The following is a 16,424-nucleotide window of genomic DNA, read 5'->3' as shown; positions in this document are numbered from 1 at the left end:
CATATAAAAAAAATCCGATGTGAATATCGAAAGAAGAGAACTATAACTTTTTTTTAATAAACTTAAAGCTCATCTAATAAACAATGTCCGTATTCTCTGCAGGAGTTCATGGAATAATGAATGCTTACGGGTCCACACTGCTTGTTGTATGTTAAATGATTATAATACAAGTGAAAAAAATAATGTTTAGAAACATATGAATGTTGTCGACAACACAACAGACCACAAGTTGGACCATAAGTAAAACAGGGAAACGTATTCAGTTATAACATCCTATTTTTCAAAATCACATGAACCGGCACCAAACTAGAGGCCTTGACTTGTTAGAAACTACATAATATCCTTGACAAAATGTATTATTATAATGTATTCACTATTCACGTTAACACCCGAGCTGAACTTAAATCTTAGAAGCCTAATAAAATATTATAATGATGACAAAATATTTCGATTTAATTTAATCAATCCATCTGTACTGATATTATAAACTGGTTTTTGCACGCAGCTTCGCATGCATTAATCATTATAAGCAGTTGAAGAAGAAGTATAAGATTGATCTATTTGACAACATAAACAATCCCACTAATATTATCCTACTTCCTACTAATATATAGGTACGAGTATTATAAATGCATAAGTTTGTAAGTGGGTATGTTTGTTACTTCATGACGCTGAAACGGCTGGACAGATTTGGATGAAAATTGGCAAAAGGTTAGTTTATAACCTGGAACTTTTTATCCCGATATTCCCACGGGATAGAGCCCCTGAGCTTGAGTCATGAGATTTGGGTTAGTTAGAATTAGAATTAGAATCGTTTATTGCAAGTCACATTACAATTTAAAGGTGGAAATATAATATAATTAAGTAGTACACATGTGACACCCTGCAAGGGCATGGCAACGTAACGTAACATAACATAACATAACAAATATTCTAGGACTAGGGCTTCATATTATTATTATACAAATTCTAAACGCCTCTAAGCATTTCGTACGACTCTATATGGCTGAATTATTCATTTCATGTCAATATTAGGCTAAACTATACACTTTATAAGACAATTAACTAAGAATAATCTTCATTAAAAAACTCGTTTAAGCTATAGTAACACTTGTTCACTAGGAATATTTTTAATTGCTTAATAAATAAATTATATCTCTCTAGGTTCCTCAAGGAATTCGGTAGGTGATTGTATATTTTGATGGTCATGTAATGAGGGCTACAGGACACATTTTTAATGTAGTAGATGGTATTTTAAGCTTATTAAGGTTTCGATTGATTGGTTATTTTTAATGCAACGTGAATGAAAACCACTATGTAATTTTCAGGAATTCCCACGGGAATTTTGTAAAATCCCGTAATCTCAATTCAACCGCCGTGTCTAATGAAATGATTTACGCGTGCCAAGTGATAAATATTAAAATTAAATAACTGATATTCACTACCACCAGTGGCGTGCTATCTCTGCTTGCTTGCACATTTGGGAGTTTGCTTGCTTGATCTGTTGTTTGCATTCTGGCTTGCATGCTTATGCTTACATACATGTTCACTTGCATGCTTGATTGCTTGCTTGTTTGAAATATTTATGGTTCACGCGAGCGAAACATGCTCACTTGCAAGCTTGCTTAGATGCTTGCTTGCGTGCTTGCTCGCATGCTTGAATGCAGCCTTGAATGCATGCTTGCTTGCACTATTTCGTGCATAATTACATGCTTGCTTAAATGCTCACTTGAATGAATGAATGAATGAATGATTTATTTTGAAAAACATCACAACAATATTACAGTATTTACAAAGCCTGTCTAAGAAACCAAGATATACTTAGTGAATTTATTGTTGAGGTGATTCCAAAAAAGGATTTCACTCAGCATTTGTCGATACATGAAATGCAAAGACGCTGATTTTCAGTGAATCCGTTTAGACAATCACATGACATAAAGGTATCGTAACGTAAAGCATCGCAAAGCAAAACAATAGAAGCGAAGTGCGCAGCTGTACCCAAATATAATACATAATATTATAATAAATAAAAACAAAGAAATAAATAGATGTACGGCATAAAATCTACAGATCGGCTAGGCAGAAGACACTTGTTCCCGGAAAAGATGAAGTTTTAATTTGGCTTTAAAGCTTAAAAGTGAACTAGCGTTTCTTATTGGTGGACTTGCATCCACAAAAAGCGAGAGTTGCGACAGTTTTCCGCCATCTTGCTCGCTAATCCTGCCGTGAAACAGCAGTGCTTGCAGACAGCCGGTGAAATTACTGGCACTTGAGGTATCCCATCTTAGGCCTCTAGGTTGGCAACGCACCTGCAATCCCCCTGCTGTTGCAGGTGTCTATGGGCGGTGGTGATCTCTTATTATCAGGAGACCCACTTGCTTGTTTTAAGGCTATCTTTCATGACTCACCTATTCTAAGCATGCTAGTATACATTGCAAACATTGTTCTAACAAAATGTAAGTGATATCTCCTGAGTTACGGAACAGAATAACATAGTAAATAGTTGATTGATCCGACATAGCAAAATGCCATGCAATGATATGCATCGACACGTGACAACAATATATTATCATTGAAGTGAAAGCAAATGATGTATATGTATTGTACTGTATACACTTAGGGGCTGTTTCACCATCCATTGATTAGTGTTAACTGGCGTTTAGGTGTGATGCCGTCTCTATTTGTTTTGCTCGAATAGACGGAGACGGCATCACATTTAACCGTCGGTTAACGCTAATCAATCGATGGTGAAACAGCCCCTTAATGTATTATTAACTGTATAAAACATAATGTCGACACATATAGCACACCGCCCACAGTACAGCCGGCGTTCTTAGAGATCCCGGGTTCGAATTCCAGTAGAGACAGACATTTGTGTGCTGTTGATGTATGTTTTTAGGGTTCCGGAGCCAAAATGGCAAAAACGGGACCCTTATAGTTTCGCCATGTCTGTCTGTCTGTCTGTCCGTCCGCGGCTTTGCTCGGGGACTATCAATGCTAGTAAGCTGTAATTTTGCACGGATATATATGTACACTATGCCGACAAAACGCTAGATAAAAAAATATTTTTTTTTTTAGGTTACCTCCCATTGACGTAAAAGTGGGGGTGGTTTTTTTTTTCTCATCCAACCCTAGTGTGCGGTATCGTTGGATAGGTCTTTTAAAACCAAGGGGTTTGCTAAGACGATTTTTCGATTCAGTGATTTGTTTGCGAAATATTTAACTTTAAAGTGCAAATTTTCATTAAAATCGAGCCCACTCCCTAAAATCTAAACCAGTGGGTGGAAAAATTTGAAAAAATTCAGGATGGTAGTAAGTATATCACACTTTCAAGGAACACTAAACGGCTAAGTTTTCTTGAAAATTATTAGTAGTTTAAATAGCAGCCTAAGGTATAAAATATACCTAAACTTGGAAGATTCCGTACAAAATACGAAATCCTTAGAAAAATATTACTTATTTTGTTCGTAGTGGCTACGGAACCCTATTTTGGGCGTGCCCGACACGCTCTTGGCCGGTTTTTTTACTGAAATCGTCTCGTTAAGAAGATATGTGCAAGGATGTGTTGCGAGAAATGTGTTCGTTAGGCAGTTGTCTCACCACCAGCGAGGAAACGATTGGCTATCGACTATTTTCTCGCTCAAGAAACGAACAAAAGATATAAGATCCTGTGTGAGTAAAAGAGACACATATATAAATAGTTGATCGCTGGCTGTTCACACTGTCAGCGAGAACTCGCTCTTACATCTTTTGTCGCAGCGACAAGAGCTATAAAACTCGCTGAGCTATAGATACTCGCTCAGCGATGTCAGCTTGGCGGCCGCCCCGCACGAGCGAGTCGAGTGGAGCGAGTAATCGCCAGTCGCACTCGAACACTCGCTTATAGCCAGCGACAAAACTACACTCGCTTCTCGCTGCTCACCCACTCGTTTCTAGTTACTCGCTCTACTCGCTTCTCGCTCATAGTCGGCGGTGGGACAAGTGCCTCATTAACCAATAGAATGGTTCCACTAGAGCTGCGCTGTGCGAGGATATTTAATGAAGCGTTTTTATTGGTTCGTGATTGAAACTGTAACAGAGGAGGCAGTATTACCTAGTTTCAGAAAAGCATTGAAAGATTTTTTGATCGACAAAACATATTACTCTATCGAAAATACAAACTGAGACATGGATGCACAGAAAAACCAGAAATAGTAACCAACACTGGGAATCGAACCCAGGTCCTCGGCAATCCGTGCTGCGTGCGTATAACCCCTACACCACACAGGAATCTAGACACGAATTTTTCCTATGCATACATATCTCAGGTTGCTTATTTTCTACTATGCTACTTAAGCAGCAGCACTAGCGACATCTATGTGGCGTCCGACAGACGTCACACTCTTTCGGAACCAACCGCTCACCCAGACAAGAGATGTCGCTACTAAGCAATCAAATTATGATTATTTGGTTGTGGTTGGTTGATTGGGATTGGTATTACTCTGTTAATGAATATCTACTAGATAATATAGACTAGATATTGTTTTCAAAATGTTACACTGATTATAATAATAAATAAATAAATATCATGGGACATTTGACACCAATTGACCTAGTCCCAAACTAAGCAAAACTTGTACTATGGATACTAGGCAACGGATAAACATACTTATATAGATAATAACATTCTTAAATACATATTAAACATCCAAGACCCGAGAACAAACATTCGTGTTATTCACACAAATATCTGCCCCGGCCGGGATTCGAACCCAGGACCTCAAACTTCGTAGTCAGGTTCTCTAACCACTTAGCCATCCGGTCGTCAATCCGTTCGTCGGTCGTTATACATACATATACAAGCGACTATACGAGCGTTGCTTAGTTTGAGACTAGATCAATTGGTGTCAATTGGTCCTACGTTATTTAATAATCCATTTATTTTATTATAATTTCCTTTAAATAGAATAATATATTGAATAACCCGTGGCGGCCTAGTGGTTTGACTATGGCCTCTCGAGCAAAGGATCCTGGGTTCAAACCCCGGCTCTGAATTTCTCTAAATTCCTGTGCATTACATTTTAAATTTACCACGAGCTTTACGGTTTAGGAAAACATCGCGAGGAAAGCCGCACAAACCTGCGAAGCTATTCAACGGTGTGTGCGTAGTTCCCAATCCGCACTGGGCCCGCGTGGGAACTACGTGGGGATGAGAAAACCACCCTGTTTCACCGAAAGCCCGAGGGAAGGTTAAATGACAGCAGTGGGCAGGCTTCGGCAGGTGATAGGACCTTGTGCAAGGATTGCTACAACCATCTTGCTCGCTAATCCTGCCGTGAAGCAGCAGTGCTTGCACTGTTGTGTTTCGGCGTGGAGAGTAAGACAGCCGGTGAAATTACTGGCACTTGAGGTATCCCATCTTAGGCCTCTAGGTTGGCAACGCATCTGCAATACCTAGGTATTGCAGATGTTTATGGGTGGTGGTGAACTCTTACCATCAGGAGACCCAATTGCTCGTTTGCCATCCATTCGAATAAAAAAAAAAAATGTGGGACAGCGGCGGGACCCGCCGACGTCGAAGTGACCTCGACGCGAGCGCATCTCGCTATATAAGCCCGCGGCGCATCACCAACAACAGTTGCTTACGAGAACCGGTCGTGAACTCAGCTTCAACATGGTGAGTGGATTCATAATCATACGATCTATTAAAGAGTTCAATCAATGGCCGTATTATCTAACGCTCTGGCGCTCGCGAGCGCATCCACCGCCTCTCTACCCTCAACCCTTACCCTACCCTTATACTACAACCGTTTGATAGTAATGAGGTGAAAACAATCGTGACTCCAAGTGCGATAGACAATAAGGGCTCTGATCATCATAAAATGTAGAGCTAAATTATCAGTGAACTACCGTAAAACGAGGCTACTTTGCACCGATTTTTGCTCCAAATTTCGTAATATTTGTTTTATTTTAAAAATTATTATGCTGTGGTATGTTCATATACGTATTTATGTAAAGTAGATCACCGCTACTATCACTAACGTAACTATACTCCTGAATTTATAATAGGAGGCGTTTGGTGTATTTTTACCCCATCATTATCACTGCACTCTGTGTTATCACTGTACGGCGTCTGACAGGAAAAGAAAAGAAAATATCGAAGCAAAAAGTTCAGTGTTGTCACTTTATTGGGAAGTGTATCTGGTACCGGGACTTCGACCTGCAAGACATTTAAACAACATACAGAACTGGAGCATAATTACCCAGTGGGGGGCAAATTAGCCTCGTTTTACGGTATTCTAAAATGGCTAAATTTTTCATCATACTTCACTATCCAGTTAAGTACCTCTAGCAAAAGAGTGCAGCAGGGCTACTACGAAACGGTAGGTACCATACGAACTTCTATTTTCGAATTTCGTAGTAGCCCTGCAGATGTAGTGAACAATGTTTTGCCATCGCATTTTGTCGGAATAGTTTGTATTTATCTTGCTTACTTAACTAGCTTACTGAAGTTTACTGAAGCTAATTGATAAAAGAAAACGTTTAATTTAGATCACAAAGAATCCATAGTTTTGTTAAAGCAGGATACAAACTATATATAAATATAACCTTTATTCAATACCTATGCAAACGGGATAATAAAAGTTTATAAAAATAAACTTAAACATTTTTTTATTGACCGACTGCTTTTATAAATTTAACGAACACTTTTGAATCAATGTAGAATTAATATACTGTGGTATATTGTACGCAAATTGTTGGAACTTTTCAAACGATAATAGTACATTGTGCATTGAGGGGAGTAAAAAGGGAATTACTGACGAGAGTCATTTGAAACCCGACTTTTCCTCCCTGGGCAGGAAAATATGTATGTACGTAAATTCATAACTCCCGCCGCGGGAACAATTTAGGCCCTCCTTTAGTATAAAGGCATGGAATAACATCATTGACGAGCAAGTGAGATATATAATATTATCACAACTGTACAAGAGTTTTAACTACTTATCTATAACGTTTATTTTTTCTTGCTCGTTAGCAGTGTCGTAACATACAAGCTAACTTGGTTGCAACCCCCGAAATAAAACCCAAAGACTTTTTTCCGTATTACGCTCAAATGTATACGTAATGAGGTTTTTTTTAATTTGCCCGCCAGGTTAAGCTCGCTAAAAATATAGTACTTCGGCTTAGTAATATTCATACATAGAAAATTTATTCTTAATCTGACTATAAATAACGTTAATATTTATTCATTAATTATTAGTTCTTTAACTGAAAGATATTGCAATGGTTTTTTTTAATCATTTGGCTGAATGCGCTGGATGTATGCACTTTTGCGTTGTACTTTTTTAAACGAAACATTTTTGTATTATATAATATGGAATATAACCGTTTAATTTAGTAATTTTATCGAATATGCCCCACGAGAGCTTAAGTAATATGTGTGTAATTATTTTGACTGTACCTACTTGCATTATCATCCAAACTACATATCCGCACCAAATGTCAATTCGATCATTAGAAGAAGATGAAATTTGACACGAAGAAAAAAAACAACTGTGAGTTAAGTAATTAAAAACTTGTAATTATGAAAAAAACTAAAGCCTTTATAAATCTTGAATAATAAACGAGACCATGAGAGACAAGGTCGCATCTAATATAAATAATATAAACCAGTTTGTTTGTCCAAATTCCACAATTAGCTAGAGGTCGGCGGGGCGTCTGCTTTTTCCTACTATTTACCTTTTCAAACGATCAGGGACGTCCATTAAAGCGCTCGGTTATTTTATGCGATAAACGCAATGCGCTCGACGCACATCTAATCTAACCAATCACAATCTACGCAATCTAATTACGGGTACCAAACGTGCGTTTGCCGCTGCGCTCAACGCAAAAGACATTGTTTGGTAATTAAGTTATCTGATGCAAATTGATGTGCGTCAAACGCAGCGTTTATCGTATAAAACAACCGGGCGTTAAAATGCTATGTACCAAACTTCTCTTTTGATAGATTTTTGGCCGTTCTCTATCATTAAGTAATTTATAAAAAATAAATTCAACACGGTATCGGACCAGTCCTGAATTTGCCGTATCCTGTATATTATTAAGAAAACATAGATCTCTCTGTCTAATCATAGATTTCAAACCTTTAAAACTCTGTTATATGTATGTTGACGACCAGTTGGCCTAGTGGTTAGAGAACCTGACTACGAAGCTTGTGGTCCCGGGTTCGATTCCCGTGTTGGGGCAGATATTTGTATGAAAAATACGAATGTTTGTTCTCGGGTCTTGGGTGTTTAATATGTATTTAAGTATGTATCCATCTATACAATTATATTTATCCGTTGCTTAGTACCCATAACACAAGCTTTGCTAAGCTTACTTTGGGACTAGGTCTATTGGTGTGAATTGTCCCGTGATAATTATTATCATTTATTTTAAGATAGTTTAATAATTGTTTTTCTATAATGTTTTAAACTTTCGTGATTTCTACTCGTGACCACGGCCACTGTAATGTGGTCGAAACGTCGAGGTAAATATTACTCGTGTGTTTTAGCGTGATAAGTCCCATTTGTGGTATTTTGGCTCATTATTTTTCTATTAGATAACATGCATTGTGAAGGTTTAATTAACAAAACAAAAAAAAATTGTCAAATACCGTTATATGACATTGTTGTATTAAAAGTGCAGTGTATTAATATTTAGTAGTACCTACTGTTAAAAAAAAAAACGGAAAATATCTCGATTTAGTAATTATACATCTCCGAGTAGTAATTATTGGTCGGAGTTCGAACCTAGTCCTTGACTGTGCAATGCGCATAGCTGGCGGGTCAAAAAGTTACATCTTACATTAGACGCAGCTAGCGGACGCACTGATGAGCGGAGCGGGAGCGATTTATTCTAAAGTATATAGCTACAGTCAAAACCTAATTTCTGACTAGTATTTTCGCTGAAAATACATAAAAAAAATATACACAGAGGATCTGTTCGTTTCTACGAAGTAAATTAACGCATCTAGTACTGTTTTTTTTTATAATTTTCTCCAGGCACCAGACTTTGTCCAGTACCTAAACGCATATAAGCGTTCATTGTGGTCAGGATATTGGGAGAAGTTTTCAAAATTTGTTCTCTATACTTTTCAAGGTACTAAATATTTTAAAATGCTTACAATTCAACAAATCGCCACACCAGCAGCATGCCTTTTAAATTAATTAACCCAGCCCACTCATCTCGTATTACCTACCGCTCCCGCTGCCGCTTATCACTATGCCAGCAGCCAAGCGTACACTCATCGTGTCGTAATCCGCTCCGCTCATGAATATCCAGTTATTATGGCTGTTTGAGTCTCCACTCTAAATATTTACTAAAGGTTATTTATGACAGATCACAGAATCAGTCTTGAATAATACGGGTCTATATTGGCTGTCGTAAAATTAAAACTCCGAACGTACCTTCCCACTAATATTATAAATGCGAAAGTTTGTAAGTCTGTTTGTTTGTTACTCCATCACGTTAAAACCGCTGCACCGATTTCAATGAAATTGGGTACACAGATAGTTTGAATCACGGGCCAGGACATAGGATAGTCTTTATCCCGGGAAATGGAATAGTTCCCGCGGGATAGCGATAAACGAATTCTGCGCGGACGGAGTCGCGGGCAACAGTGCCCTTAGTGTAAGTTTTCGGTTACAAAATACGTCTCGATCGCGTTCGCGTTAAAATCTCAATTTGTATGCAAACACGAACAGCGCCTCTAGCGGAGCGTTTGCGATGTTCGTGTTTCCATACAAATTGAGATTTTAACTCGAACGCGATCGAGACGTATTTTGTAACCGAAAACTTACACTAAGGGCACAGGCTAGTGTGTCATAAATTTTACCCGACAAAGTTTTTATCTTACCTAAAACAGTGTTTTCTAAGAGTTAATAGGTAAGTACATTGTTATAAAACAACTAGCTGTTGCCGGCGAGTCCGTCCGCGTAGAAGTATAAAAAACAGTTTACACCCTAAATTAAGATTGGTTTTTTGGAATCTTTTTGTATTTTTTATTTCAATTCCAAATTTTTACTTTTACGGTCATCCCGTAAAACCGAAATTGAAAATACAAACTGAAATATAGATGCACAGAAAAAACAGAAAAATAAGACCATCACTGGGAATCGAACCCAGGTCCTCGGTAATCCGTACCGCGTGCTATACCGCTACACCACTGATGGTCCATCAGTGGTTTTTTCTGTGCATCTATATTTCAGTTTGTATTGTCAGTTTACACCCTATTCCCAGACCTACCGAATATACGAGTACATAGAAAATATTGCCAGTAATGGTGAACGATGACCGCACAAAAATTTGACTACCTCTAGATTATAGCCGTCTGGAAATTATCAGTTGACAGTGTCAAAGCCAAAAAAAATCGGCCATATGCGAGTCGGACTCGCGCACGAACGGTTCCGTACCATTATTATTGGTATTATGTATGTTAGTCTGTAAGGTATTTATTGTATGGGCTAAGTTGCCCGAAATATTACTATTTATTATTATTATCTATACAACATTAGACATTAGCAAAAACGGGAAAAATCACGTTTAGTGTATGAGAGCCCCCCTTAAATATTTATTTTATTTATTTTTAAAGTGAATATACTACTAAATATTCTGTGAATATTTCATGCGTCTACCTGTTACAGTTTAATGTCGAGCAAAAAACGGCAAAAATCACGTTTGCTGTATGGGAGTCCCCCTTAAATTTCCATTGTATTATGTTTTTTTAGTATTTGTTAATATAGCGGCCACAATATTACATAATCTGTGCAAATTTCAAGTGTCTAGCTATAACGGCTCAGGAGATAGAGCCCTGTGACAGACATACGGACAGACAGACAGCGGAGTCTCAGTAATAGGGTCCCCCGTTGGCACTCTTTGGGTACGGAACCCTAAAAAGTAGCTTTCATCAACATCATCTTGATGAGCGGTTATCTGCCGTGCGGTTGAAGCGTTCCTTTATGTCTCGCACATGCAATTTAAGGAACAGTATGGCGGCCGAGGCTTTTCCACCTCACCACGATATGGCCACCTTCAGAAAGCGAGTGTACCATTTCCTGCAAGGCCAACAGGCCAAGCCACATCCAGGCCGCGACATCAGGTGAACCGTCTGCTCGTTTCGCCGCTATTTACGTTAAAAAAAACCTACTCAATGTCAAAATTCACTCGAACAATCCCATTGCTTGGATCCACCGTTGTGGGCACGATGGGCACGCCCACAACCCAAATATAATAGTAACGACACACTTTCAAAATTCGTTCATGAATCATGATTGTTCATGAGGGAGTTTGTACTCCGACTCGCACTTGGCCGATTTTTGGGTGGCTGTAATTGGCTGTGACAACCTTTTTTGAGGGCTGGATCCGCGCCTGTCTAAAACACCTATTTCTCCCCCCAGAAACTCTTCCTCATCTCGTGCCTGGTGGCTCTGGCGGCCGCCGACGTCTCCCACATAGTGAAGAGCGCCGATGCAGGTGCCCAGATCGTCAGACAGGACGTGGACGTGGCCCCGGACCAGTACCAGTATGCCTACGAGACCTCCAACGGCATTTCCGCCGACGAACAGGGACAGCTGAAGGGCACTGGGGTGAGTACTGAAGGGAAGCACTCAAAACCGACGTGACTTTACCGGCCGAGCAATACCGACCTGATATTTGGTAGCCCAAATGGCTTCGAAATAACAACGCGGTAAATTCCGGTCACGGAATATCTACCCGGTATGAATAAATACCGCTTTAACATTCCCGATATGATAACCGGAAGCCAATAATTACCGACATGTTTTTCCCGTCCCGTTTTTGTTAAGTATTGACATGCCGGTAATTAGATAAATACCCATTTGCATAAAAAAGGATTTTAGGAGTTTTGGGAATACATAGCGTTATTTTTGATTTGATTTAAAAGTACCTACTGTCAAAACCAAAGAAATATGTACATAATAAATTCTAACACAGTCAGCTGGCTCTACAAGGAGCCGGCGGGAGTTGACGGTATTTTTTTCACTGACTCCCCCGGTAGCCGGCCGGAGTCGAAAGGTTAAATGGACAATCTACAGGTCAAATGAAGTTAACTTCTCTAAGACACTAGTGGCTTAACTCTTACTGTTAAAAAGATAATCAAGAGTTAAGATAATTAATTATTAGCAGTAAAACAGGGTAAAGGTCCTTAATTTTTGTCGTTTTTTTTCAAAGTCCATAACTAAATCCGTTTTGAATTCACACATACTTAGCAAAAGAAAGTTCTTCTTCTTCTTCCCTTTTAAAATATGGCTTTTCTCTCCTTTTTAATAGGACGATTTCGCCAGTGTCAAAGTACTCTCTTTGAGAGGAACCTTGTACGGTGATTGTAGTTCTTGATAGTAAAATTCCAGAAACCACGTGGAGACAACTTGCGCATTAAAAAATGACAGACACGAGAGCAATATAGAATTATGTGATCACTGTTAAGGTTAATCGCCGCATAAAACACTATCAAAATTAGGTATACTTCAACTAGCCAAAGAAACAGAAATAGTAAAATTAGATATTGTCTACATCCGCCATGTTCGAATGCTACAAATCGAATCCAAAAAAGAAAGTTCAACTTGTTCATCATTATTTTGAAGTCTCTCTTATGTTATGTGTCACTTCAATGTCACTTGCCAAGTTAGTTTATTTTAGAATTGAACTCTTGCAGGAAAAAAAAAATCTAGATTTAGTAGTTAATCTAGGCTTAAGCTTGACAGTTCAATACAATTTGACACTACTAAACTGAGCTTAACGCTAACTCGAGATTTATGTGTTTACTGCAAGTGGGCCCAAGAATGGCTGTGAAGCTATTATATGCATAAAAAAAATATTTAAGGCTATTAACCTTATACTGATTCAATGACATCCTTTAACAGCAGGAGGCCGCCATCTCCGCCCAGGGCCAGTACCGTTACACCAGCCCCGAGGGGGAGACATACAACATACAGTACGTGGCCGACGAGAACGGGTTCCAGCCTCAGGTATGGAAAACATATGTCTTACGCATATACAAGAATAGTAACTAACTAACTGAGCTGCCAGAATCAAGTAAACCAGATGAAGTTTAAAGACGACGACCGGATGGCCGAGTGGTTAGAGAACCTGACTACGATGCTTGAGGTCCCGGGTTCGAATCCCGGCCGGTGCAGATATTTGTATGAATAATACGAATGTTTGTTCTCGGGTCTTGGATGTTTAATATGTATTTAAGTATGTATTTATCTATATAAGTATGTTTATCCGTTGCCTAATATTCATAGTACAAGCTTTGCTTAGTTTAGGACTTGGACAATTGGTGTCATGTGTCCCATGATATTTATTATTATTATTGATTATTATTAGTTAAATCATTAATTTTGATATTAACGAATGGACGATTAAAATCTTGTTCTTTACCCCCCGCTCCCACTTGTCGCGTGTCGGATGTCATGCCATGTCAGTAAGTACTATAGAAAATCGTGTCGTGCAACTGTGAATCGCTTCATATAAAATATTCTGCCACTGGAACATCCGATTTCAATCCGAGCCCGACATCCGACAAGGCAACGGGGAGTTTTGAAGTGATTTAATCCAATTAGTCCAATCGTCATTATCAAATTTGAAGTTACTTTTCAAGTCAGTGGTTAGTTTTTATGATTCCGTAGTCAACCTAGGAACCCTTATAGTTTCGCCATGTCTGTCCGTCTTCTGTCAGTCACGCAGTGATGAAATTTAAAAAAAAATTTAGGGTGCCTCCCATACACGTAAAGTGGGGATGTTTTTTTTTTTTACTTCTACCCTATGTTGTGGGGTATCGTTGGATAGGTATTTGGAAATTAATAGGGGTTTGCAAAAACCATTCTTTGATAAAGTGAATGAATATGTTCAGAGACATTCACTCCGAAATTTCAAAAAAAAATGTATGTGGAAAGCACGATAAATTCAATACCAACTTGACTAAAAATATTTTTTTGTTTAAAATTTAATTTTTAAACAAGTTTTTTTGTTGACTGTACTTGCATTGTCAATATCCGTACCAAATCAAGTCGGTACTGTTAACCATTGAGGAGTTCCCTCTTGCGGAGACGATCCTGGTAGGACCACCAAGCTGTCACTACCAGATTATTGTATCGTCACCAAATTTACATAAGTATGCCAAATTTCAAGTCGATCAGACTACTGGAAGTGGGTCAAATTTAGCTTCCAAGATTTGACCCAAATAAACAAGTGAAACCAAATAAAAGCTTGTACAAGTGGAAAATCATTATACATAACATCTGTTTTTACGCTATCTGCATTTTTTTTGTTCGCAGGGCGCCCATCTCCCCACCCCTCCCCCCATCCCCGAAGCCATCATCCGGTCTCTGGAGTACAACCGCGCCCACCCCGAACAGCCATCGAAGCCCTAAGTCATAGCATAAGGCATAAACCCTTAAAAACATAACCATCAAAATACTGAAATTATAAAAAAAATGCCGATTCGCTTTTTTATTAAGTCTATGGTCGATTTGATTGCAATCTAATTCAAACTTTAAGCGTAATACGTAAGGTTAAATTTGGAGAAGCCAGATTGAACATAGAGTTAACAATGTCAGTGGCAATGCATTATTTTAGTTTATTTTTTATCTCGTTTAAAAAATACAAGACAAAAAATAAACAAAAATAAATACCTACCATAAGTGATCCTGGTCAAGTTTTGTGCCAGTGTTATTTGCAATATTTTTTTAAGTTGTTATGTTAGTTTCTAAACTTCTGCACAATCTGTTTATATTGCACATTATTTTGAAAGATTTTAAGTCTAGTTTAAGTGATAAAATACTCATTCCATGTAATCCTTGTATGTAAATAATGCCAGGAGGTATCTTAATAAATTGATGTTATAAAACGAAATATTTTATTTAATTTACCTTTTAAGACCCGAAAATACAACTTCGGTCAACAATATCTTATGGGATCATTCATAAATTACGCGACACATTTAAGGGAGAGGGGGGGGGGGAGGAGTCAGGCGATTTGTTATATATTTAGGAACAAAATAATTGCTACTTTCATAGTAATATTAAAATTGGTGTGACGTGATTTATTAGGACCAAAAATAACCTAAACAACTTTGTTTGAAATAACAAAAAAAATATTTGTTTGGTATTTCAAAGTTCTATATTTCAAAAACGACCGGACCGATTGCTCACAATTTCAAAGAAAAAGTGGCAAAAAACGATCTTTAGCTTTTGTGCGCCATCGCATACATATTGTCTGCATATACAGATTGTAACATTCATATCGGTCAGTATGGGAAAGTCTGAATTATAAGACGTACGAAGATCTGTTCTTTAGGAACCATGTCTTCGATTTTAATAAGAAGAAAAACTGCATTCATACATTTACAAAAAAAAAAACTTACAAGGTTCGGGAATCTAAACCGGTCATTTTGAAAAATAGAACATACATTATTGCTATTTCGATATTGGTAGTGAAGGTCATAATCATAAGCAATAAATGTTAGTATGAAACACGATATCTAGAATGAATAAAATGCATTGTATTTCATATTCTTTAATAATGTAAGTTTTATTTTTCAAATCATCCGGGTTCGATTCCCGAGCTGAGTACAAGTTTTTGAAAATGTATAGGTGCAGTTTTTCTTGTTATTAAAATCGATGACCTGGTTCCTATAAGAACGGATCTTCGTATGTATTATAGTTTCATACTTTCCCATACTGACCGATATGAATGTTAGATCCTGTATATCGCATAGATATTAAGTTATTGATTATAAATATGTATGTTAGTCTGTAAGGTATTTATTGTATGGGCCAAGTTGCCCGAAATTAATGAATTTATTATTATTATTATTAAGTGTAAAAAATACCAATGCCTTTTTTAGGGTTCCGGAGCCAAAATGGCAAAAACGGAACCCTTATAGTTTCACCATGTCTGTCTGTCTGTCTGTCTGTCCGCGGCTTTGCTCAGGGACTATCAATGCTAGTAAGCTGTAGTTTGCACGGATATATATGTAAACTATGCCGACAAAATGGTACGATAAAAAATTTAAAAAACCTCTCGTACCTCTCATAGACGTAAAGTGGGGGTGTTTTTTTTTCTCATCCAACCCTATAGTCTGGGGTACCGTTGGATAGGTCTTTTAAAACCATTACGGGATTGCTCAGACAATTTTCGATTCATTGATTTCTTTGTGAAATATTCAACTTTAAAGGGCAAACTTTCATTAAAATCGAGCGCCCCCCCTCTCGTGTGAATACTTTGCAATAACTGAAATTCATTATGGCAAATATGCGTCACGGGGCAATGAATGTCTGTGTTTTGAGACAGTTTTGTCTTTCGGAAACCTTTGTTCCCCCTTTTTTTCCGAACGAAACACTGTCATGCTCGATATTTTTATGGTACAGTCACGTCTAAAA

General features: G+C 38.0%; 2 protein-coding genes across 4 annotated transcripts in view; one reads left to right on the top strand and one right to left on the bottom strand.

Annotated features, from left to right (window-relative positions):
* alpha-Cat (catenin alpha) overlaps positions 1 to 16,424 on the bottom strand; it is a 105,170-nt gene that overhangs the window by 59,691 nt on the left and 29,055 nt on the right. The gene's annotated exons all lie outside the window — the stretch shown is intronic.
* On the top strand, positions 5,558 to 14,895 carry LOC141444546 (larval cuticle protein LCP-17-like). Of its 2 annotated transcripts, none has more exons than XM_074110114.1 (4): positions 5,558 to 5,656; positions 11,418 to 11,606; positions 12,906 to 13,007; positions 14,319 to 14,895. In XM_074110114.1, the coding sequence occupies exons 1-4, from the start codon at positions 5,654 to 5,656 to the stop codon at positions 14,412 to 14,414; spliced, it is 390 nt and encodes a 129-aa protein (XP_073966215.1). In that variant the 5' UTR covers positions 5,558 to 5,653; the 3' UTR covers positions 14,415 to 14,895. The 2 variants fall into 2 exon arrangements, with proteins under 2 accessions (XP_073966215.1, XP_073966214.1); XM_074110113.1 differs by having other exon boundaries at positions 5,559 to 5,656; positions 12,903 to 13,007.

The sequence above is a fragment of the Choristoneura fumiferana genome, chromosome 30 (assembly GCF_025370935.1).
Source record: "Choristoneura fumiferana chromosome 30, NRCan_CFum_1, whole genome shotgun sequence".
NCBI classification, from domain to species: Eukaryota; Metazoa; Arthropoda; class Insecta; order Lepidoptera; family Tortricidae; genus Choristoneura; species Choristoneura fumiferana.
Note: the sequence above shows the minus strand (reverse complement) of the source record. Positions and strands in the feature narration are given on the sequence as shown.